Source organism: Erpetoichthys calabaricus, chromosome 13 (assembly GCF_900747795.2).
Source record: "Erpetoichthys calabaricus chromosome 13, fErpCal1.3, whole genome shotgun sequence".
NCBI classification, from domain to species: Eukaryota; Metazoa; Chordata; class Cladistia; order Polypteriformes; family Polypteridae; genus Erpetoichthys; species Erpetoichthys calabaricus.
In genome coordinates this window covers 111,885,871-111,911,445 of record NC_041406.2, presented here as the reverse complement: position 1 = coordinate 111,911,445, position 25,575 = coordinate 111,885,871, and the positions used below count along the sequence as shown (strand labels likewise).

Here is a 25,575-nt window from a genome sequence, read left to right as displayed (position 1 = left end):
GCTATCTAATCAGTTGCTTTTTCACCTGCTGGGCGAGACCAATGCGCAGCCAGTGTGCAGTTCAACGAGCCAATAAAAGAGAGTAGAAGAACAGCGCAAACACGGGACTTGAACATCAGCGCCGGACAGCAAACATGTCAGCACCATCTCTGCTTATAGCCGTTGACTTCGGAACTGCATACAGTGGCTACTGCTTCAGCGTCGATGCGAATCATGAAGCAACACTGACAAACAAGACATATCAGACAGATACTGTTGTTCTTTTCAACGAAAACCAAGAATTTGTGGGGTTCGGAGAGAAAGCTCTGGCTGTCTACACAAAAATGCAGTCCAGTCAAGCCTGCCGTTTCTATTTCTTCCAGAATTTTAAAATGGAGCTGTACACTCAGGTGGGAGAATACTTACAGTTTCAAATGCATAAAGATTTTTTTGTTAATTGAGGACGTAAAGTCATTGATTGCAATTAACTGTAACTCCAAACTGCCTGTATCACTATATTGGGTCAATATGCTTTTTAGTCTCAGTTTCAATTAAATACTTATTAAACAGTGCTATGAAGTATTTCTGTTAATAAAAGAGGTCATTCATTCACCTGATGCTCACTGCTCTAGTTATAACAACTTTTAGGATGAAACATGCTGAATAATATGAACAAAGTAGAAGAGCTGACATAATATGAAAACTGAGTACAGTGCATCAGACTGAGACTGAAAATTAGGAGTGGCAGATTAAATAGATTGTATCATTATATGCTTACTTGTCATGTTCTTTGGCCGATTGCCAACAGTTACAGGTAATGAGGTCAGCAAAGGGGAATACAGATCATGCAGAAAGCGAATGCCTGGGGGTTAGAGAGTTTACTAATGCCCTCTCGAACATCTTGAAGTGATTGTATATGATTTGATCCCAGGTATTGAGTTTCAATGTGAAAGTTTATACTTATCTGCGGTGGGTTGGCACCCTGCCCAGGATTGGTTCCCTGCCTTGTGCCCTGTGTTGGCTGGGATTGGCTCCAGCAGACCCCCGTGACCCTGTGTTCGGATTCAGCGGGTTAGAAGATGGATGGATGGATGGAAGTTTATACTTATTTATATTTATACAAGGGCGGCACGGTGGCGCAGTGGGTAGCGCTGCTGCCTCGCAGTTGGGAGATCTGGGGACCTGGGTTCGCTTCCCGGGTCCTCCCTGCGTGGAGTTTGCATGTTCTCCCCGTGTCTGCGTGGGTTTCCTCCGGGCGCTCCGGTTTCCTCCCACAGTCCAAAGACATGCAGGTTAGGTGGATTGGCGATTCTAAATTGGCCCTAGTGTGTGCTTGGTGTGTGGGTGTGTTTGTGTGTGTCCTGCGGTGGGTTGGCACCCTGCCCAGGATTGGTTCCTGCCTTGTGCCCTGTGTTGGCTGGGATTGGCTCCAGCAGACCCCCGTGACCCTGTGTTCGGATTCAGCGGGTTGGAAAATGGATGGATGGATATTTATACAATGTGTTAACAAAGTGTTGCTTATAGAACGTTTTAAAAAATAATGTTACAGTTGTAAATAAATGCACAGAAAAGCTATTGCATAACGGCTTAACTGAGAACACATTGTCCTCATATTCAGGAGGATTTTTGCCAGGTTCTCATGATTTTCACACCCCCAGAGTTATAGTTGTTTCGTTCACTGGTGCCTTGAGTGCCTAGTACAGTTGACAGAGGTCTAATCCAGAGTTGCCTCCTGTTTTGCACCTAGTTCAGCAGGTACATGGTTTTTTGAGGATTAGTTACTGATCCCTCTAAAATAATAAAATAATTGATGACATCCCATGGCAGTTACAGTATGTGCAGTTGTGTGATGATGGGTTTAAAAATGACTGGGTTTATTTAATGTCTGACTTGTGAGATTTAAAGCAGCTGGAATTTGTAAATTAATATAGCAAGAATGACTGCTGTGATTCCGTGGCTGGTTAAATAAAGCACATATTATATTGTAGCAGACATAAGTGTTGGTATGTTAGTGCTTGCCATGCCTCGTCCCAGCATTTGACACCAAACCCCAACAGTCGCAGTCCAAGGCCTCTCATCAACCAAGCTGTAGAAGGGCATCTTTAGCTCAACAGCTAATATCGCTCTTACCTTGATGGAGCAGAATTCACTACACCATAAGCAGCCTCCACATCAAATTCAGTTTTTTTTCTTTTTAATTTTTGTAATAAATATTGTAGTAATCATTTTAACACTTAATCCAGTGTAGGTTGTGTTCTGGTCTTCACTTGGTAATGCTGTGCTGGCATAGGCTCTGTCTTCTCATGGTGCTGTAATGTCTCAGAAAATAAACAGATGGAGTGACCTCTTCCTACTCTATTTTTCACTGAGAGTGAACATGAAAGGGTTTTTTTGCAGTCATTTTCTTTTTGTGTTTTTCAGGAACATAGCTTACCTTGGTTTCATTTAATTTTTCATTGGCTATTCAAACACCTTCTTATTCAAAGTCATGGAAGTTGTGAAAAAATGTTAATCTAAATGAAAAGAGCCCTAATTAAAAGTTACTTCCAAACTTCAACAACAGTCAGGGACCAGTATTCTGAATTAAGAGAAAGCTAAAAGTGGTGTAATCTGGGCTTCTGAGAAAGGTGCAATAAATGATATCCTTCAAATGCTTATTTTGATTCATTTTTACCCAGTAGTGTATGTTTCCATGTAACTAAAATTCAGTGCGTAACAATGACAGCAAATTCACAAAGTGAGATACATGTTTTCTATTCATCTCCCTAAAGCTCATTGGAGCAAAACTCACCACCTCACCAATGTGTTCACATTTTCATCATGTTTGTCTTCACTGAGTGCTGTAATGTGGGTCAAAAGTACTGACCCAGCTTCAGCCTCATCTCAAATCATATCCACACCTTGTACAGTCTGTACCCATTCCCCCCAGCCTTTCACTCTTGTGGCACTGAATTAGGTAAAGTGGTTTTGAGAATGTTGTGTATTGTTATATAATAAAAGGAAATGTCATTTTTGTAAAAGCTGTTTTCCTTGTTATGGACCATTGTAAATGTATGACATTTATTTTATTAGCAAATGAAAAGTATTATTTGTTTTAGAACATTACAGAAAATCTAATGATCTCTGCAAAGGATGGCAAGCAGCTTCCAGCCATTAAGGTCTTCTCTGAGAGCTTGCGTTACCTGAAAGAGCATGCCTTGAGTACCGTGAAAGCAAATGTTCCTGATTTCCAGTTTGTTCCTCAAGATATAACCTGGGTGCTGACAGTACCTGCCATCTGGAATAATGCAGCAAAAGAGTTCATGAGGCGGGCTGCCAAAGAGGTATCATTAAGAAATTGCTTTTGCTCCATTAAACAAACAAATTCTGTAGTTGTACTTATTTTTTAACCAGTGCAGAGCAATCCAGAAGAGGTATAGCTGTTCCACAGAGTGCACTATATCAAGTGGAAAAAACTGGCTGGAAGATACTGAAACTGAGGACCACATGGAATCATGAAGCCAGACCACTCATTTAAAATGAGACATAATGAGTTTATTTATTATTACCATTATACTTACATCCATTTTCTATACTAGCTTAGTCGACCTTTGGGGTCACCTGAACATGGAGTCTGTTCTGCCAGTATTGTTTACAATGTACGAGTCAATGTTGAATGCAACATTAATTCATCACAAAGAACAGTCATAAACACAGTGAACTGAACTCAGAGTGCCCAAATAATCAAGCATGTCATAGGCTGGAGAAAGTACCTGCAAAGAAATCTATGGAAATGACTCGCTCCAGACAATCTCCTGACCTCTGACCACACCACCCTTAATAATGCTATTGTAATTTTTATTGTTTTTCAACACCACTTACCCAAGATCATCCCTTAGACCCTTATTTGTGAGTATAGTCTTGTACATCCTTATCACAAATTGGACAGTTTTAAAAGTTACTGATTACAAGTAGGGAAGCACAGTGGCACAGTGGTGGCGCTGCTGCCTCGCAGTAAGGAGACCTGGGTTCTCTTCCCGGGTCCTCCCTGCATGGAGTTTGCATGTTCTCCCTGTGTCTGCATGGCTTTCCTTCAGGAGCTTCCACAGTCCAAAGACATGCAGGTTAGGTGCATTGGCGATCCTAAATTGTCCCTAGTGTGTGCTTGGTGTGTGTGTGTGTGTGTGTGTGTGTGTGTCCTGCGGTGCCCAGGTTTGTTCCTGCCTTGAGCCCTGTGCTGGCAGGGATTGGCTCCAGCAGACCCCCGTGACTCTGTGTTAGGATATAGCGGGTTGGAGAATGACTGACTGACTGATTACAGGTATCTAAAAACAAAAATGACCAATATATTTTGTTTTATACTGTATGATATTGTAAAGCCAGGTATAACAACATCTAGTTATGTAGCACATTTTCATACAAAAATGGTAGCTTAAAGTGTTTTACAAAAAGTAAAATACAAAATTTAAATTACATAGCTAAAACAAACAAAATAGACAAACAAGTATACTGTATATAAATCAATTAAGATCAAAAAACAGAAGGGTGAAATTAGCACAATATGAGCACATTTTTACACTGGTTGTGTTTTGAACCAGGGCTGAAGGCTCCCCAGTGGTCAGGAGTTTGGAATCAAAAGGGATTTGTGACACCTTTCACTATCAAAGAACATATAGAAAGATAGCTGGATTAATAACAATTCTATTTAATGTGGTCACGTTGATTTAGATTCTACCTGGACTTATAAACCATATGATGAAATACACTGTGAAAGGTACTAAAATAAAAAAAAATAATGATTGATTAATAATGCAGATGTCTTTACATTTTTGATTTTGTGGGCAGGCAGGACTGATTGAAGACATTCTCTCAGAAAATTTGATCCTTGCACTGGAGCCTGAAGCTGCATCTTTGTGGTGTAAACAGCTGCCCAGCACTGGCTTCATAGAAGAACATCTTGAGGGATCAGATGAGTTGAAGGTTCAACAGAAACCAGGAACACGTTATGTTGTTGTGGACTGTGGAGGTGAGGTTCTACCCTTGTGGTGTTCTGCTTTTCTTATATCTTATCAGCATAGCTTTAGTACAGATCTTAACTGGAATAACTAACTAAATAAAATTCCTTACAGAATATAAAACATCCGAATTTGAGAAGTATGCCATTTATCACTCACTGTAAAAATTGAAACAAGTCTTTCAAATCAAGTTTATGTAATTTTCAGGAAACATACCGCTAGATTCTGAGTGTCTAATCTGTAGCTAATAGGGTTGTCTGAAACTCTGGAAGAAGAAAATTGTGGCGCTGTGAGAAAATGCCATACAGGATTATCTGAGAACATGTTCTCCAATCAATAGAGAAGAGAACTAAGGTTCTGCCTTGGAGGGCTGGGTCTTTGAAGGCAAATGCTGACTAAGGGGTCCAAAGACACCCAGTGATGGTACAAGGAGTTCCAGTCTGTTGCAGATGCGGGGCTGACCCTTTCCAGTAAGCAATTCAAAGGACGAGGATAAAGTAAGAGCTACCTCAATTATCAGGAACTCGATGAGTTTAGAATCAGGTAGAGAGTTTACTGCAAGAGCTGGATTGGCAGGAGGAAAAGGTCAAGGGAGTGTTTGGTGCTGTGTGGCGGTTGGCAAGTGGGTGAGCCGCCTCACCTGATACACAGAGTGCAAGACCTATTTAGGTCTTATTTACCTGAAGGTTTTGTTATTTTAGATTTTTTATTTTGCACTATTCCCCACAATTCTGCTTACCTTGTCTTTAATAAAGATGCCATTTTTGTTAATTTCAGGACTTTTGGTGTTTTAATTGGCCAGAGTGCACCCCTACTGTCCACCATATATATAATGTTTTAAACTTTTTTATATTTTAGTACACATTTTTCTACATCATATATATAGTGCTATCCTATATCATTAAAAGCTATGGTCTGATCATCTGTGACATGATTACTCACAAACGATGGGGGCTAGAACCTTGATCTTGGTCTTAATAAAAAACTTATGACCTGATACATTCTGGAAATTTCAAAAGTTTTAGGTAGCAGCACCCTTGGTCATGTGTTTTTTTAAGTCAAAGTGAGGGCACAAGATGCTGAACCATATTGATAATCAAGATATAATACTCAATAGAGAGAAGTTGAGCAGGAGACAAATGCGGTGGCTCATAGGCATACAAGACAAAGTCCTCTGATACAGAATGCATGAATGGCCTAAGGACAGAAATCCCTGGCTACAATTAAGAAGATCATCAAATCTTGCCTTTTGCAGTAACTATTTACAAAACACAAGGAGTAGCAACATCTCCTTATCTTTTATGTAGCTTTAATTTGCCTTTAATTTTAGGAATGTCAGTCCACGTGTTTTAGTAGTTAATCTTGTTATTATAACAATTGTGATGCCACCATTTAAAGGCTTAATTTTGTTTTTCTTTCAGGTGGTACAGTTGACATCACTGTACATGAGGTACTGGAGGATGGTTCCCTGAATGAGCTTCAGAAGGCTTCTGGAGGAGGCTGGGGAAGCTTTTCCGTGGATGAAAAATTCCAAAACTTCCTGAGAGAGCTTTTTGGCCCAGTCGTGTGGGATATATATGAATTAGAATATCCAAGTGAGCTACTAAAGATGATGCACAACTTTAGCATTCAGAAATGCACTGAAAACAATGACATATACATTATCTGTCCATATAATTTAGCAAAACTAGCCTCAGCGGTACAAGAAATATCTAGCTTCTTTAATCAGGTGGAGGGAGTTTATTGGAGTGAAGGAAATATTAAACTAACTTACAGCAAACTGGCTAGCTTTTTTGATGAAAGTATAAAAAATATTGTGAGGATGATAAAAGAAATTCTGGACACACCAGAAATCGACATTAATTTTATTCTGTTGGTGGGTGGCTATGCCTCCAATGGTCGGTTAAGAGAAGTAGTCCGGAAGGAATTTAGCAGTCAGTGCAAAATCCTGTGTCCCTGTGAATCCCAGCAGGCCATTGCAAAGGGTGCAATTATGTTTGGGACTGACCCAAAGATCATTCGTTCCCGAGTTAGTCCCATGACCTATGGAGTTTCTGTCTGTAAACCATTTGATCCTAACAAGCATAACCCTAACATGATAAGTGTGAACAAAACAGGAGGTGACTGTTACTGTACTGGCTTGTTTCAGAGGCTTGTAGAAAAGGATCAGCCTGTCAACTTTGATGATGTGTCTGAGTTTATGTTCTTCCCAGTAAACGTTGACCAGACTGAGGCCTGTTTTGATTTTTTTGCTACAGACCAGTCAGATGCAATGTATATTAATGATCAGGGAGTACAGAAAGTGGGTTCCTTTGTTTTGCCCATGCCTGACATTACTTTGGGTAGATATCGAGAAATAAAGATGGAAGTCAGGTTTGGTTTATCAGAAATAAAGGCTAATGCCACTGACTTGTCTTCTGGAGAGTCAGGAAAAACTGAAATAAAATTCATTTTGAAATAAACCAATGCATCATTGTCCTGAGTTACAGTCAATAAAATAATAAAACATTTACATAGAGTCGTGTCACTGGATCTTAAAAAAATGACAAATATATAGTAGTATATTAATACTAATCTTGTTCCTCTTCTTATGCAAAGAATGCTCATGCTTAATGTCACCTTTTAAACTGCTGTTATAATAATAGTTCAATTTTTTTAGAAAATGTCAGAAGAATTTGCACCTTATCTGTCTCAAATGTTACAGCTTTTTTGTAAAATAAAAATACTTTACAAAGCAAAGTACATGTCTTGTGAGCAGCAAAAAATGATTCTACCATAATATTATAAATAAACTTTTATCTATAAAAAAATATCTAATATATTACAGATAAATACATTTTATTGACAATTTTATATTGTTTTCATTGATTTATCTACAACTCAGGAGGTTCTCTAGTAGTGTACAGTAAAATCTTAGTGTGTGCAGATGTTTCTGACTTAAGGGTAAATTATTTATCCTTGTCTTATGATCTGCCTAGAAGCTGGTACAAGATATCTTAGCATTTAGGAATGCAGGAGGACCAGAGGAAGAAAGGTTAGTCGAAAAGTAAAGTTTTTAACTGAAAATTCAAAAACCACAAAGTTTCCCTGGTAGTCAAAAGGGGATCACATGCCGGCAACTAAATCTCTTCATAAAAACTCTTTTAAAATATCCACAATCTTGGATGTTAAATGACCTGTGGCGCCCGTTTATAAACTTCCAGTACCACTTCCCTTAACAACCAGAATTTGCATCCTGATAACAGAATGACCTAAATTAAAGTGCTCATTAACAAAACAAGATGTCATTGCATTAAAATAAAAATATCACAATAATAAAATATGCTTAATCTCAGAAGCCAAAAACAAAGAAAATGCATTGTGGCCTGCAGGGAGCGCACAAGATCCCCACTCCAGACACAGAAAGACACAAGACATAAGTTCAGGAGCACACATAGCTTTTATTCAGCTGTGGGAAATGCATTCCAATCGTTTTCCACCTATGCACAGCACAATAAAGCACCACAGTGCAATAAATAAGCCCTCAGCACTTTGTCTTCAGTCTCCTTTCTTCCTCTGACTCTGCCTCTGTCTCTCTTCTTCCACCTCCAGCAAGCTTTGTCCTCCACCTCCCGACTCTGGCTCTTGGAGCGGTGGCAGGTAGCTCCTTTTCAGTAAAGTACTTCTGTTGTCCCAAAAGCTTGGCCCGGGATCACCTCTGGGCAAGGCTGTAGCCCCGCGTAGTAGGGTTCCACAGTCCCCACAGCACCCCCCGGTGGCACCCACAGCAACACAACAGGACTGAGTCACAGAACTCCAATTTCCATGATGTCCTGTTGGAAACTGTGGCACTGCCACAACCTAGGAGGGCTGCCATCTAGCACTCTGGGGGAGGTAATGCCTAAGTGTCCCAGCCATTTAAGGCTGCTTACCATCCCTTACAGTGTCCCTCCCTCAGCTGAACCTTGTAGGGCAAGGTATCCCCTCCCGCGAGGGCTGTCCTTTTCCAGGGTTGCTCACAGCATCGACAAGTCCATGGCTGCATTGTGCAATATAAAAACAAGGCGACAGGGAGACGCTCATGGCCATATATGGACAACTCCTCCAACCATGTCTTGGCCAACAGCACTCATAACACCATTGCCCCCCCTTGTGGAGCGTGTGATCTGCGAGATTGAAAGACCTGCAAGATTGAAAGCAGGACGGGAATCCCATCCTCCCCCCATGCTCAGCTGAGGTTGATTCAGCTCTCTGCGTCAGTGGAGCAGAGATGTCTGGCACAGATGAGCACATGGGCTCATGCAAGGCAGTGTCATGAGACCTGACTCTCCATTCTGCTCTGGGATATGGTGGCAATCTATGTCTGTCTATGGGACAGAGAGGGACACTGTGCTGTCTGTAACCCCTTTGTTATCCATGTGACCATTGTTGGTTTGGTGGAGGTCTGGACAGCTCAGACGGTAGCACTAATAAGCCTCTCCGTCTCATCCAACCCTCGGTCTCTATCCCACACTACGAGCATCTTCATTAATGCATTCTCTATGAGAGGCACTCTAACTGGATGATCGGTCATTGCACCCTTTTCAATTGTAGTAACCAACGCTACTTGTCTCCTTTTTGAACCCTCCGGAAACAATTTGCATTGGATTCCATTATTTTGTACAGTAAAGGTTACATTTACTTGTTCCACCGAATATATCAGTGTGGAGATTCCAACCCCAGGCCTCTTCAGGCACTCATCTGCCATCTTCATCAGCACCTCAGCTGTCCTCTCCAGCCTTTCAAGTATGCTCTTCAAACTGTTTGGTATCTGCAATAAAGAGTGCTCTGGCTGAAGCACCCCTCTCCAGCTCCCATACGTCAAACAGTTGTTTCAATCAAGCCAGGTGACATGGGTCTCTCCGGCACATGCTCAGTTGAGTGCCCCAAAATGGGAAATGGAGTTCTGGGGGCTAAAAATGTGTCCTGACTATGTTCCACTTGTACCAGTTTATCAACAGACCTCCCAGCCACCCCCCATGATTCCTTGTCTTCAATGGAGGCAATGTATCCATTGCTCACCTCTCACATCCCCTTTGGCTGATTCCCAACCATCAGATTGGTCAGCAGGCAGTACAAGGACCATCTTTTATTTCCATAATCCTTCGGGCCAGCATTATGACCCTCTGAGAGAAGTAACAGAGCAAGGTCCTTATCGCTCAATAGCTCCATGTCCACACCACCATCGTCACTCTCGGGGATGTATATCTGCCAATGGATAGGGGCCTGGGACTTCCCCATCTATGAGACACGAGCACGGCAAACAAGATGAGCACTCCCAGCACATATCGTTCCTGTGTCCAGCACGTACCTCTTCTTGGGCCCCATCCTCCAGTATTTTCTTCTCTTGGGAGGTATCATGTTGTTTCCTGTGACAGGTCCCTCACCGACAACAATGGCATGCTACTGGCTCCTCGTTGTCTTCCTGGACTGCCTGTTCTCTCTCCTTTCCATCTCAAGTGGGTGAGGTCTTCGGCGAGCTTCTTTGAGCAGTAGTGCTGAGTCTGCGCATGCTATTGCACTTCTGTGTGTTTGTGCGGTTCACACTGCTGTGTCTGGATTTGCCACACTGTTTCACCGAGATTTGCCACAAGAAGTTGCCAATGCGGGTCCCTGCAAGCAGATGGTCAAATGATCCTGCTGACTACTTCAGCTGTTATGTGCAGGGGGAGGACAAGCTCCCCAATTCCGACATAGACAGATACAAGGCACAAATCCAGCAACACACGTGCCCTGGGCATGCTCAGGTAAGGCTGCTGGCCATCCCTCACAACATGTACAGAAGTGATCCCAAACAGTCAAAACTAGGTGCGGGGGGAGGTGACTCTTGGATTTTTTGGAATTAGGCTATTGTCTCATCTTGTTCATCCTCGTGATGTGGTATTCCTCATGATAAGGGGTGTGGTGGATGTTGGGGGGGGGGGCTTTTATTTTTCTACAGTCTCTTTGAGAGTGGGGGTGTTTAATACTCTTTTGGAGTCTCTCTATTAAATTAATCTAAATCATAAAATCTTTTCACAGTAAGGCCAAGAGTTATATATAGAATTATGACAATTGCCTCTCAGAGTCAATACTTGACTCCTTGGGCTGACAACGAGGTATGTGCACCTTTAATGGGTGTCAGTCCTAGAATTTTTCCTCTGTTGCTCTGCCACTCTGGATATGTGACTACATCTCAACATGTATATTGATTAATTGTGGCTTCTAAATTCTTTGTCCTGGGTATGACGTTAAACTGCATCCGGCCCTGCAAGCGGTCCTCCAACTTGCAGGGAAATCATGGCGGTTGGTGGCAGGATTAGCACTCCGGCCACCGTAAAAGAAACTTCACAAAGCTCCGAGACTACAGAAAGGACTCCTTTTTGCTCTCCGCGGGAGTAGCTCTGCTGCAGCCATCCATAGGAAGGCTGTTCGCATCATGAAGGGGATGGGAGAAAGCCCTTGGGAGCCCCATCCCTGGAAGAGTTGAAACCGTTGGAGAGCCAATAGGGTCAGGTCTGTTGGAGATCGGACCTGGTGTGGTGCTGAGGCGTCGCCTACTGCACGGCAGCACACAGGTCCCAATTTGAGGCGGCCCATACGGGTGGGCGCATGGAATGTCTTATTTCTCCGGCAAGATGATCATCTTCCTCTGCTGTCGGAGGAGCTGCGTAAACTCTGCATTTCAGTGGCGACACTCTCTGAGGTGCGCAGACCAGGGACTGGCCAGATCTCTGTAGGTGGATACACCTTTTATTGGTCTTATTGGTCTGATGGCTGTTGTACTCAGGGAGTAGCTGTTGCTGTAGCAGATTGGCTTCTTCCAATGGTGACCAATGTCACTCCTTTCAACGAGCATATTATGGGACTCGGGTTATGGCACTCCTTGGGTGTCTTGTCTGTTGTCTCAGTGTATGCTCCGACTGCAGTGAGCGATGTCTTGGCGAGGGAGACATTTTATTCGCAGCTTCGCTCGGTGGTTGATGGGTGCCCACGGGGTGACACTCCTCTGGTCTTGGGTGACTTCAATGTAGCCAGTGGCACTGACACGGCTGAATATGAGGATTGTCTCAGTCCCCGTGGGTCTGGTGAAGTGGTGAAAGTGGCTCCATGTTCATTGGCTTTGCAAAAGGTCAGGGGCTGCGAATCTCTGGATCCTGGTTCCAGCGCCCTGAACCGCATCGTTGCACTTGGTACTCCAATACTGGTGGTACAGTGAAGGAGATCAATCACATCCTTGTGGGCAGACGCTGGAGGCTCTTGCAAAACTGCAGGGTCTACAGAAGTGCCCAGTTTATGAATTCTGGCCATAGACTTGTTGTTGCTACCCTTAGGATCCAGCTTAGGTCTAGCAGGTTACCACCTGCTAGGAAAATGAGCCTGGACTTGGCCAGACTCCAAGACCAGGCTGTTTCTAATGAGTTTGCACGCAGTTTGTGTGAGGAACTTTCAGATTTGGGTACAACTGCCGATCCTAATATGATGTGGGAGACCTTCTGTGACAAGACTCTGAAGGTTGCTGAGGGTTATGTTGGTATTACCAGTGTTCCCAGAAGGAGGTGTTTCATCTTGCAGGGCACCCTGGATATCATTGAGAGGAGTCGCAGAGCACGGCTCAATGGCAATTCTGGTCTATACCGGGAACTGAGAAGGATGGCTGCGAGGGCTCTGAGGGCAGATAAAGAGGTGTTTGTTAGAGGAATCTGTAAGCAAGTGACACACCATCTGTGGTCTAGCGACCCACATCCTGCTTACAGAGGAATCGAAGCATTATGCACATCTGAATCTGTTCCTCGGAGAGTCGCAGTCAGGGCAGCTGATGGAACGGTCCTTATGGATGACACTGCAGTTGTGACCCTCTGGGATGGCTACTTTGAGCAGTTGTTCAAAGCTGATCCTCTGGCTAGGACGTTGGATATCTCTGGGTCCATGGTTCTTGAGGCTAATCCTCCAATTAGCTGTGAACCACCCAATCTCACTGAGATTGCACAGGTGGTGAACCAGCTGAGGGGGGGGAAAGGCTGCAGGGATCTGTGGTATCTGGTGAACTTCTCCAGGCTGGTGGTAAGGCTGTCCTCCTGGCATTGCAAGCAATCTTTGCTTCCATTTGGGAGACTGGCATCATCCCAACTGACTGGAAAACGGGACTAGTCGTCCCTATCTGGAAAGGGAAGGGTGATCGCCTGGATTGCAGCAACTACAGGGGGATAACACTGCTTGGGTTGCTAGGGTCGTCCTCAATAGGATCCGTGATCACTTGCTCACCTACCAGCGACCGGAACAGTCTTGTTTTACACCTAAGAAGTCTACCATCGACCACATCCTGGCACTGAGGGTTCTCATAGAGCGCAAATGTGAATATCGGCAGAGTTTTCTTGCAGTCTTTGTCGATTTTCACAAAGCGTTCGACTCAGTTGATCGAGTTGCCCTGTGGGACATCCTGAGGGCTCGTGGGATCCCCTCGAGGTTGCTGGATATCATGGCTGACCTGTACACTGGTACTGTGAGTGCTGTGCAGAGTGGAGGTGGGACCTCTGTGTTTTTCCCAGTTGATTCTGGTGTCCATCAGGGGTGTGTTCTTGCTCCTACTCTGTTCAATGCTTGTATGGACTGGGTGTTGGGCAAGGTCGTAGGGTCCATCGGCTGTGTCGCATCTGTTGGTGAAGAAAGATTCATGGATCTTGACTTTGCTGACGATGCTGTGATCTTCGCAGAGTCAATGGAGGCTCTGATCAGGGCGCTCGAGAGACTGAGCAAAGACTCTGAGTGTCTGGGCTTGCAAGTGTCCTGGATAAAAACCAAGATCCAGGCCTTTAATGACCTCTTGGGCACAGCCATCAGCAGTGTGTTTGTTTGCGGAGAGAGTGTTGACCTTGTTGAGAGGTTTACTTACCTTGGCAATGACATTCATATCTCTGGTGACTCTTCCTGTGAAGTCAGTAAACGAATTGGAAGAGCATGGGGGGCCATGAGGTCGCTGGAAAGGGGTGTGTGGCGCTCCTGATATCTATGCAAAGGGACGAAGGTCCAAGTCTTTAGAGTCCTGGTGCTTCCTGTCTTACTATATGGTTGTGAGACATGGATGCTATCCAGTGACCTCAGAAGAAGACTGGACTCCTTTGGTACTGTGTCTCTCCGGAAAATCCATGGGTACCTATGGTTTGACTTTGTGCCAAATGAGCGGTTGCTCATGGAGTCCCGAATGAGGCACATTACCTGCATTGTGGGGGAGCGTCAGTTACGGCATTACGGCCATGTGGAGCGTTTCCTTGAGGGTGATCATAAGATCCTCATTGTTGGGGACCCAAGTGGCTGGACTAGGCCAAGGGGTCGCCCACGTAACACCTGGCTGCGGCATATAGAGGGTCATTTCCGGAGGATAGGACTGGACCGTGTGTCTGCCTGGGGGTTGCCAACCGGGATCCTGAACTGTTTCAATGTGTAGTGGGTGCGGCAACACACCGTACCAGTACATGCTCCCCAACTTGACTTGACTTGACTAAATTCTCTCATTAGCATTAATTGTGGGACAGTGCATGATTGTGTCTCTGCAGTGCACTGGCAATAGACTGGCCAGAGTAGCATTTGCATTATTCCTCATCCTTCAAGGATAGGCTCCATGCAAACATACTGTACAATGCCATAAATTGTTTTCTTTGTACCTCTTTTTTTCATGTATGTTTGCAGTTGTTCACCTCCTGGTCCTCCCTGGTTAAGTTTGCAAACATTCAGGGTGTCAGAACAGTCAGGTGATGTGATCAAATGTCAAAACACATCAAGACTACAATTTCCATCCAAAGACACACTATTAGATTGATTGTTAACTAAATCTACACTGTTTTTAAGAATTTGTGGCAATACTCTGTAGATGCTCTATGATAGACTGGCATCCCATCCAGGCTTGATTATTTTCATGTGTTTTTGTGTGGTGCTAGGATAGGGTTCAGGCTTCCATGAAGCAGGTTTGGAGAATGGCTTAATAAATTACTAATAACATGTAATTTATAATTCATGTTTGAATTTTACAACATACTGCATATCTTAAGAATATACACTACTCAGAAAAATTAAGGGAACACTTAATCATCACAGTCTAACACCAAGTCAGTTAAGCTTCAGGAATGTCAATCTATCCAGTTAAGAAGCATAACAACAGATGCACTGGAGAGGCAACAGTAAGACAATCCACAAAAAGGGAATGGTTTTGTAAGTGTTGGCCACAGACAATTCCGCTCTTTATCCTTCCTGACCGATTCTTCTTTAGTTTTGTATTTTGTTAGTCTCCTCATCACTACTGGTTGCATGAAGCAGTACCTGTAGCTGATTTGGGTTGCACAGGTAGTCCAACTCCTCCAGGATGGCACATCCATAACTGTAGTAACAAGAAGGTCTGCTGTGTCTTCCAGCACAGTCTCAAGAGCATGGAAGAGATACCAGGATACCAGTATGTGTGTGTGTGTGTGTGTGTGTGTAAGTGTTTCTGTGTATGTGTGTGAATGTTTTTATCCTGTGATTGGCTGGCGCCTTGTTGAGGGAATGTCCCTACCTTGCACTGTATGATCAGTTCCAGTTTAACCTCTGACCCTGCCCTAGATCAACACATTACGAAAATGGATGGATAGGTGGATGAGAGTATTAAATTTAAAATATATCAGACTGGTGCTTTATGGATATTCTTCCATTCATTATGTACAGAAACGTAAAATAATGAATTTTTTGGTGTGGTAGTTGCTTCTTGCAATTAAAGTGGTATATAGGGTGGTCTAGATCTAATTATGCAACTTTTAATGCAATGCAGGAAAACAATGCAAAACAAAAGAATTATTTGAAATACCTTGTAATAAATGAATGCAGGGCAGGCGCTGCCATCTATCTGCAACAAAAAGAATTTTTTGTGAATTCTCTATGTAATAAACTTAATAAGTTATAGCGTAATGAAAATTGAATAATTAGATCTGGACCACTCTGAAAGAAAGCATTAGGTTAAACAGGAATATAATTCTGAAGGCTCTATTCTGTGCTCCCTTTATGTTTTCCTCACTTTCCATATCATGTGTAGTCAGCACTAGTACCTACTTGTATTAACTAGCTCTTAACAGAAAAGACACACCACAGTGATGAAACAAAAAAAGAAAAGAGAATTAATGCACAACATAAATGTGTCCCAAAATGCTAAAACAATGTGAAAAATGCTCTGACACAAATGGATATAGTGATTCAAAATAATTCTACTAAAAATATTATCAAAAGGAAATCATATGAGCAGATGATTTTGTCATGCTTCCAGACAATCTTTTATGGCCACTGTGATTTGATGCTCTAACAATCAAAGTTTGTGCTTCGTAAAATTATACAAACATACTACTTGATCCGATTTCAACCAAAATGATTATTTCAGTCAGATAGCTTCATATTTTGCTCTACAATACCCATGATATTAAAAGGTTGTAGCTGGGGAATTAAATGACTGTGAGGCATCTACATCATGTAGTTACAAGTTACACACCTGGCATTAAGAGGTTATTATCATACACAAGTCTGAACAGACAGTAACCACTGGGGGGCGGTAGATCCGGTTTATTCTCTACAGCACAACAAAGCAGTCCAGAATCAGAATCAGAATCAGCTTTATTGGTCAAGTATATGTACACATACAAGGAATTGGACTCCGGTTTTACCTAGTATTGTCCCTGATGCTGTGAGATTGACTTAAGTGTTCATGAGAGTGATGGCCTGAGGAAAGAAACTGTTCACATGTCTGGTAGTTTTGGCGTACAGTGCTCTGTAGCGCCTACCAGAGGGAAGAAGTTGAAAAAGGTTGTAACCAGGGTGTGATGGGTCTGCAATGATGTTTTCTGCCCGTTTCCTGACTCGAGATCTGTATAAGTCTTGAATGGAGGGCACATCAACACCAATGATTTTTTCTGCAATCCTGACTGTCCGTTGAAGTCTGTTCCTGTCCTGTTTTGTGGCTGAGCCAAACCAGACTGTGATAGATGAACAGAGAACAGACTGGATTACTGCAGAGTAAAATTGGTCCATGATCTGTTACTTATTTTCAGGTAAGCATACCCAATGTTTAACAAGAAGATAGAGGTATTATTACGGGATTTCATTATAATGTATTGTTTTTTTATTAACTTGGGGTTCCATTTGGCATGTAATTTCAGTTGGTCATAGAGGACTGGCGGCATGTTAATTTCATTTCTAAGTATATCACAAAATTCTGAAAACAAAACCTCCAAATATTTGCCCAGTGTGAGCACTTTCTATAATTCAAAAGCAGTTTAGTTTATTTATGCTGCTAACATTTTAGTTAATAAATTCTTTATTAGTTTGATCGCTCTGACAGACAACAGTTACTCAATCCACGAATGCCAGCACCCATTCAAATTTGCTTCTTAAAGTTTGTTGCACAGGTTTAGCCTCCTAATGAACGTCGTGCTCTGACTGAGTGGCATTGGGATAAAATCCACTTGACACCTCCGGGAAGGTAACACCGCACAAAGCATGTTTACTAGTTGTGGACCGTTTGATCGGCGCGTTGATATTTATTCTAGTCAGTAAGTGATAGATTGTCAGTGTCGTTTAGCTAGCAATGTCACAACACAGAATGTAAGACTGAGGTACTGTCTCCTGCGGAGGAGTATAAATATCTCAAGGTCTTCTTCACGAGTGACGGATGAAGGGGTCGACTGGCGGATCGGAGTAGACTGCGGACGTTGTACCAGTCAGTCTTGGTGAAGAGGCCGCCGAGCCCATAGGCAAAGCTGTCGATTACCGATCGATCTAAATTCCTACCTTCACCTACGGCCATGAACTGTGCGTATTGACCGAAGCACTAGATTGCAGATACGAGCGGCGGAAATGAGTTTCAGGGTGTCTGGGCTCAGCCTTCGAGAAGGGGTGAGGTGCGCAGATGAGGTGGTTCAGACATCTGATAGGATGGATACCTTCTGGACACCAGTCTGGGGAGATGTTTCAGGCATGTCCGACCAGGACGGGACATCGGGGAAGACCAAGGCTGGGTGGGAATGATTTGGTGTCCCCCTGGGGGATATTCATAGCAGGTGGTAGGGAAAAGAGAAGTCTGGCCGTCTTTGCTTATGCTTCCCCAATGACCCAGACCAGATTTGCTGCAGAAAATCAAAGGATGGATGGATAATTTTATCGCGGAAAAAAGTGAAGGATTTTTTCACAATCTGCAGTGATCAGGTCAGATGCAGGCTGGTTTATTAACCACAGACATACAACATGGATTGCTGTGCTCTTATGGCTAACACACACAAACACGTCAAACACACACTGGGGCTAACGTAGTGTCGCCAGTTCACCTAGCCTATATATCTTTGGACATTGGGAGGAAACTGGAGCACCCGGAGCAAACCCACGTAGGCACGGATGTCACATTTTAAAATGCTGATATCAGAATTAGGAAACTAAATATCATCTTTTAAACCGCAGATATCTCGTTGTTATCAAATTTCAAAAACATATCAGCAATATGAATTTTGATATCAAGAAAGACGATTAAATTCCGAAAAGGTTTCTCATTTCGTATATTGTCGACAATACTAGCGGCTGATGACAGGCTGCCTTCTCCATCGCCTCTAAGTCCTAATGGATAGTCTTAGCAGCCTATCGGGTTCTAGTACTGGTTGGCGCGGTCCCTCACCCTCTTCTCCCATTGGGTGCAGTCAGGCTCAGTTTAAAACGAGTGGAAAACTGGCTCACATGTGCGGGGGTCATCGCGTTCGGCTCTTCACACGGACCGGTCAGTACCAAACGTTTGGAGTTATTTCATGTTTTTGCTATGAACGTTAGCGGTTTTATACGATGATTAAAGTTTAGTTGAGGAGAGGCGGCAAGGACCTACTAACTTTTCTAATTTTTAAACCTAATCCAGAAGCAAGAAGAATTCGGTTCACGTCAGCAACGCCAAACAGGTAATTGTTGTTGTTATTATTATTTGTATTGTTTTGTATTATTACAGTAAATTAATCTAATGAAATTCTCCATCATCGCCTGTGCTACTGTGGTTGTTGAAACTAAAAGAAGCGGCTCATCCGAATAATAAGGTGACACGGAAGATATGATGACAGCCCACGCAGAGCTGCAACTGAACATAAAAATGTAAAACTGGAACAAGTGGACGAATGTCAAGTCTTCTAACTGGCACGTACTGTTTCAGTTACTTGGACGTATGTGATGTTCATGGCAGGGATGCCGTTTAGTTTTGAAGTGAGGTATCTGCGTATTCATTGTGTTACTAATAGTACTAGGGTGTTGTACCGTGTTAGCCATTATGAATGTAGAGAAAAGCCAAGCAAAATGACACCTTTTATTGGCTAACTAGAAAGATTACAATATGCAAGCTTTCGAGGCAACTCAGGCCCCTTCTTGCCTGAGTTGCCTCGAAAGCTTGCATATTGTAATCTTTCTAGTTAGCCAATAAAAGGTGTCATTTTGCTTGGCTTTTGTGTTACTAAGGAAGGCTTCTTTTTGGTAACGAAGCCGAGGTAGCGGTCTTAAATGTTGCATTATAATAGTGATTTTGAGTTATAATAGTGCCCAGAAGACAGGTGTGTGTCAGTGGACAGGTCGAGCAGTTAGATCTCGAGTTGTGTTTTTGAAGTGATCTTTCCAGATTCCAGTAAACCCTGCTCTGTTGTACGAGACACTTAAGGTTGGTTTCTACCCATACTTCTCAAGTTGGCATACGAGGGCAGATGCCGAAGTCACTTATTGACTTAAAAACTGTAATTCATTTATTTTCCCAATGTACGAGTCCAAATGACATGCGACATCTCCCGTTTTGAGATCCCACAAAAGGGCCAGTCCCCATGAACTGGGACTCTTCGATTCAGCTGACCGCTCGTCTTTGGATTTGTGAGGCACACCATGAAGTTACGGGATAACGTGCAGGCTGCACACGGATCACACGGTGTGTTCGAGTCAAGAGCCTCGGAGCTCTGCCTCCTTCGAGATGCCCTGGACTTGTTTCTATTCAAGTTGCTTCGCCACGTTAGGAGCCTTAAATAACGGGACTGTTTAGAATGTTAATATGTCTAAGTGATTGTTTTATTTGAATGGGTCTCATGGATGGGAAACAATGTTAATCATGCCGCACGTTCATGATGATGATATATTAAAATAAAATACAATTTTATAGCCTCTTTTTCAAGCTATAGTGCCTTTCTTGTCCTGTACCAGACCGAATTAAATGTGATTTACGTGATTTTTGCAGTAGCAGTTGGGAGCATTAATTGCACTGTACTGTTAGGTTCTTCGAGACACTGGCACGCACGCGCGCGCTCACAGGCAGGTGTGTTGGTTCTACGGGCCAATGTCTCGTCCTGCATTACATGTTACCGAGGTGCCTTCATGCACCCCATAGCACTCCGGGCTGAGGTGCAGTATACAGTAGAACCCCTAATGGCACAGGCTGCTCATTACAAAAGCCAGGGAGTATTAAGGGTATTTGCCGTTTTTAACACGTAACGTTTTTTCTTGTTCGTCTTCTTCTGAACGTAAGCAGCATTACACCACAATACATAATGCTTGCAATTAAACCGGACACAAGACAAAACCAAAAAAAAGAAGAGGGTTACAGAAGCCCTTTGCACTGTTTCCTTTCCCCAAACCAGGGCTCATCGAAAAACTTTTTGCTGTTATTTTTTACTCCTGTATCATGAAAAAGGGAATTGGGTTCAAATTTTGAAGCGTGTTGGGCGCGCAGAAGGGCGCAAGCGGTTAGTACCTTCAGGACAGCAAGAAAATAACCATCGAGCTAAGGACTAATAAAAAATAGCCATGTTTCGTAATTGAGGAGGAATTAGGGTGTAGGAATGATATATTTTTTACATTATTTATTTTATTAATTTGTTTTATTTAAAAAAAATAACATTATACAATCAAACAGATAGAATTTGTACATACACCAAATAATTTCAAAATTAATCTAGAAAAACAAAGAGAAATTTTTAAATATAAAAGAAGACAAAAATGAAACAAAACAAGAACAAAAATTCAGCCCCCATTCAAGAGAGAGAGGATAGCCCAGAACAGAGGAAAAAAAACGTATTTTCCCCTACACAATATGTATGCTTATTCTAAGATTTTTTTAAATGAAATCCTGCCATTTTTTAAAGACATTTTGGAAATGTCCTCTAGGCAAGAATACGATTTTTTTCCCAATATCCAACAATAAATAACATCAGTTTCTCAGTTGTACGGGGTGGGTTGGGGGTCTTCCAGTTAAGCAAGATCATTCTGCATGCTAGTAGTGTGGTATAGGCTGGTACAATCCATTTGTCCCCTCTGCTGTAAGCTCACCTTTGGGTCCTCCAAATATAGCTCATAATGGGTTAGGAAGGATTGTGACCCCAATGTTGTCTGATAAACATTCACAGAGTTTTCGTCCAAAATTATGTTAATTTGACGCATTCCCAAAACAAATGTTCCGGTGCTGCTAGATGTAGATGGCAGTGCTAAGAGGTTGGATCTTGCCTTGGGTACATTTTGGACAGTTTTGAACAAGGAAAGTGTCATCAATGAAAGATTATAAGTTGAATTCCTGAGTGCATGGCAGATATACAGTAAAGATCATATGCTGTGTATGGCAGAGTTGCACTCCTTTTGTGAGGTGTTGCTTGAAAAGTCCTTGTTTTGTTTTGGTAGAGTGCTGTGTGACTCTGCTTTCCCCTTTTGTAATATTACAGGTGTTAAGTAACTGCAATACTTAAATTACATCGATTTATTTTTTAATTAAAAGGGGAGCTAGTAGAAATTTGGATTCTGATGTCAATATAATGCAAGTTCTGTTTGATGTTGGAGCTTTTGTAGGCTGGCTTGAATGAGTCTGTCCTTCTTGATTTGAGGTAGAGCTAGGTGGGTCACAATCAGACATATGAGCAAGTAAAGGATGCACTCTGTTCTCATAAATCAACCCCAGAATTGGAAATGTCAAACCGTTTTCAGCAACTTGTAGAACTTTACAGTGACTCTGTAAACTCTGAGGTGGTAGGGAGGTACATGGTGGGCTTAGTGTGTAGAGGTATTGAAATGCAGGGGAGGCCAGTGATGTGAAAGGTGAATGCTGGCGTCAAAAGTCAGACAAACGGCAGCCTCTGCTTTCATTTGGGAGTGGACTTGATAGAACTGTGGAGCGCAGGGTACGGACTGGCTTGAAAATCGCTGCTTTATGGATTCAGAATTGTTGGATGCCGACAGGATGGATTTATGGGCATCTGTTATTGGTGTTGGAAAGCCAGGAATTCGCAGCCAACATGTCTGTGGTGAAGGAGAACTTGGAAGGACAGACCTCAAGATTCCATGGAGGGGTCTGAGCTCTCACTAAACAAGGCACGTCTGGTTTTAATTGGGTGTGTGTTTGTGGGTTGAAGTGTGTGACATTTTTAGGAGGGGTTGACTAAAATGCATTGCGGCTTTATGCTTGTCGTTTAACATGGTCTTTCTGGGGCAGTAGCATGGGGCCCTGATCAGCAGGGAGCCCCCAAAAACAGCTTTTGTACCAAACCTGTTGGGTTTGGTGGCAACCATTTTCATGGTGAATTTCCTAAAAATTCACCATTCAGCCAGTTTAGGCACCATTTCTTTTTACCCCAGTGCTCCTGATGCTCTGTGATGCTGCATGTGTCGAGCATTTCTGGTTGGTGGATAGATTATTATGGCAATGACCAACAACTGCTCCAGGACAACAAATAAATAATGCATTGTGCCAAGATGGTAAACTGCATCTTTTTCTTGTGTCCATTGTGATGAACGGCTGGCACGCCCAAAGAGTGGAAGGATTAGGGAGCACAACTTCTTTGGGACACTGCCTCCCCCAGGATGCTAGATGGCGATTTCCCTGCAGCATAGCGGTGCCTCGGATTTCCGCAGGGCACCATGGGATATGGAGTTTGGCTTCACAGCCCTGCTGGGTACCGCCAGGAGACGCTGCAGGGAGACAAGGTGATTTTTGCTTCCTGTATAGCCCGGAAGTACTCCCAAGTCACAGGGACGGAAGCCCCGAAGTACTTCCAGGCTGAAGAAAACTCATGCCCTCCATTTGACCCGGAAGTGCTTCCGTTCTTCCTCTCACGTGACTTACCAGGGTCAAGGACTATATAAAGGACTGTTGGGAACTCAGCAAGCGAGCCGGAGTTGGGAGGGGGTTGACAGAGCAGAAGTGTGGAGGAGAGAATTATTGTGTATTATTGTTGTAATTTAATATTATTACTTGCCTGTGCATGGTGATTGGGGTGCATAGAGGCACTATTACAGAAAAGGAAGAAATTAAGTTACCTGAGAAGCGACAGTGCCCTCTAGTGTCACACCATATAATGAAAAGAGTTACAGCGGTACCTCTGGTCATGACCATAATTCGTTCCAAAACTCTATAGGCAACCCGATTTGGTCACGACCCGAACGTAATTTCCCCATAAGATTATATGTAAATACAATTAATCCTTTCCAGACCGTACGAACTGTATGTAAATACAGTTTTATATATTTTAGCACAAAAATAGTTAATTATACCACAGAATGCACAGTTGAATAGTAATCTAAATGTAAAAACATTGAATAACAATGAGAAAACCTTGAACAACAGAGAAAACTAACATTGTAAGAGTTTGCGCTAGACCCTTACGAACCACTCGCTGTAAACTTTTAAGCACAGGGGAAAAAAATAAAATGCCACTTCTCTTGCGAAACTTTTCAAACCACCCTCTACTGGCTTTAAATCCCTCACCTGCGCCGCTCGAAGAAGGATTTTTTTTTTTCAGCAAATTGCCATGAATCTTCCTGGCTTTCACGCATGTGATCGCCTCGCTTACGCTATCCCCTGCACGTTGCTTTTCGTTCAACCACACTAGCAATAGTTTTTCCACCTCTTCCAGCACTTGAGGCCTCTGCTTGGTTAACATTATAACTCCTTTTGCAACATCAGCTGCTTTGTTAGGCCCTGTATACGCAAACAAAACAAAATGGGAAACGGAGAATAGCAAATCATTGATGCATACGAATGCGCGTAGGGAAACTGGTCGCCAGTGTTTTTGTTCACCACCAGAGTGTGCGGTCGTGAACAGATGCAAAATTTTGACAAACTTTTTGATCGTAACCCGATTTGCACGTGTTCGGAAACGTTCGTGACTAGAGGTTCTACTGTATTTGTAGATTCCTTTAAGTTCAAATATGTTGGAAAAATTAGCAAAGAATACTAATGGTAACGTTAACACTGATCAGTCCCTGCAGTCTGGCAATAGTGATAGCAGCCCTGGAGATGCTTAGAGACATGAAGGATTCATAGTATAGTGCTGCGCTATTGGGCTTGTGTTTTTTAATCGTTGTATTTTTTTGCACTTACTGCTGATTTGTAGCCATTTGTTTTGTGGTTATGTTATCTGGGTTTGTTTGAGGCAGGGTGGCACAACAGTTTGCAGATTTCCCACTTCAGAGGGTTCATAAGCACCAAAGGCACTTCATCCACTGCAGGTCTTTTACAGAATCTTGGTGTAGTAGGTGGGACCTCATTAGATTTTGGGGATCCAGTTTGTTGTCGGGTCATTCAGTGAGATAGCATTTTGATGGTTTATTTCTAGAAGGGAAACTTGGATGGCATTTTAAAGAGATTTGCTTTATGCATTTGATATGCTGTTTTTTTTTCCTAGTTTATTAGCTGCTGCTTTTATGCTGTTACTGTTACACTGTTTTTTATTATTGTGCTAATTAGCTGATATTTTAGGTGATGTTGTTCTAATTTTTTATGATGAATTTCATGTTCGATTGTGTCAGAGGCCCTGGTAATGTTTGCTCTTTCTTATTTTATAAACATGCATATTTTAACATCACTGTTGAGTATTTTTGTTAGTATTTAACTTGATTGATGTGTTTTTTTCCTCACTTCATTTACATTGTGCATTCAGTTTCCCCATAGCACTCATTGTGATATGGATTTAGAATGGGCAGTTATAAATTATATTTTATCTTTTGGTGTTTTTCATTTATTGACAAAGGTCTTGCTCAGGATGGGTTAGTTAATTCTACACCAACCTCTCTACACTAGAGAGAATAAAAAGCAAACTTTTAGGACATCTTCCCAAACGTAGATGTTACCCTCAGGCTTTTCATGGTGTTGTCGGTCACAAATGCCAGTGTGGAGTGATTGTCCTCCAAGCTCAGGCTGGAGAAGAAAGGGCTCAGACCCCCATGACAGACTAAATCATTTGACTCCAATGTCCACTGAGAGTGGCCTGCTTTGGAAATGGTGATCTGGTTGAGGACTTTGATGTCATTTTCTAAGCCGCTTAATCCAGACAAGGGTCTCTGGGATATGCTGGAGTTTATTCCAGGTAGTACTTTGCTGCACCAAAATCCAGAAAAGTCCAGTAGTGTAAAGCAAGTGTGGACGAAAGGTCGAGACAACAGCAGGCAAACACCAATTCAAATAAGCAGAGTTCTTTTATTCTTTACATTTCTTGATGAGCAGAGGGTGCTTGCCTTTACAGAGCCTAAGTGCAAAAGCCCCATCATAGGGGGGTGAGTTGTATTTTTATAACAGAGATCTTCAAAGAAACAGTTTTAGAAAAAAATAAGCTCA

The 25,575-nt window shown here is 42.6% G+C and overlaps 1 protein-coding gene across 1 annotated transcript; it reads left to right on the top strand.

Annotated features, from left to right (window-relative positions):
• The first annotated feature begins 37 nt into the window (after positions 1-37).
• Positions 38-7,529, top strand: LOC114664046 (heat shock 70 kDa protein 12A-like). The gene is made up of 4 exons (XM_028818028.2): positions 38-389; positions 3,078-3,302; positions 4,804-4,984; positions 6,395-7,529. The coding sequence occupies exons 1-4, from the start codon at positions 135-137 to the stop codon at positions 7,432-7,434; spliced, it is 1,701 nt and encodes a 566-aa protein (XP_028673861.1). The 5' UTR covers positions 38-134; the 3' UTR covers positions 7,435-7,529.
• Positions 7,530-25,575: the final 18,046 nt, after the last annotated feature.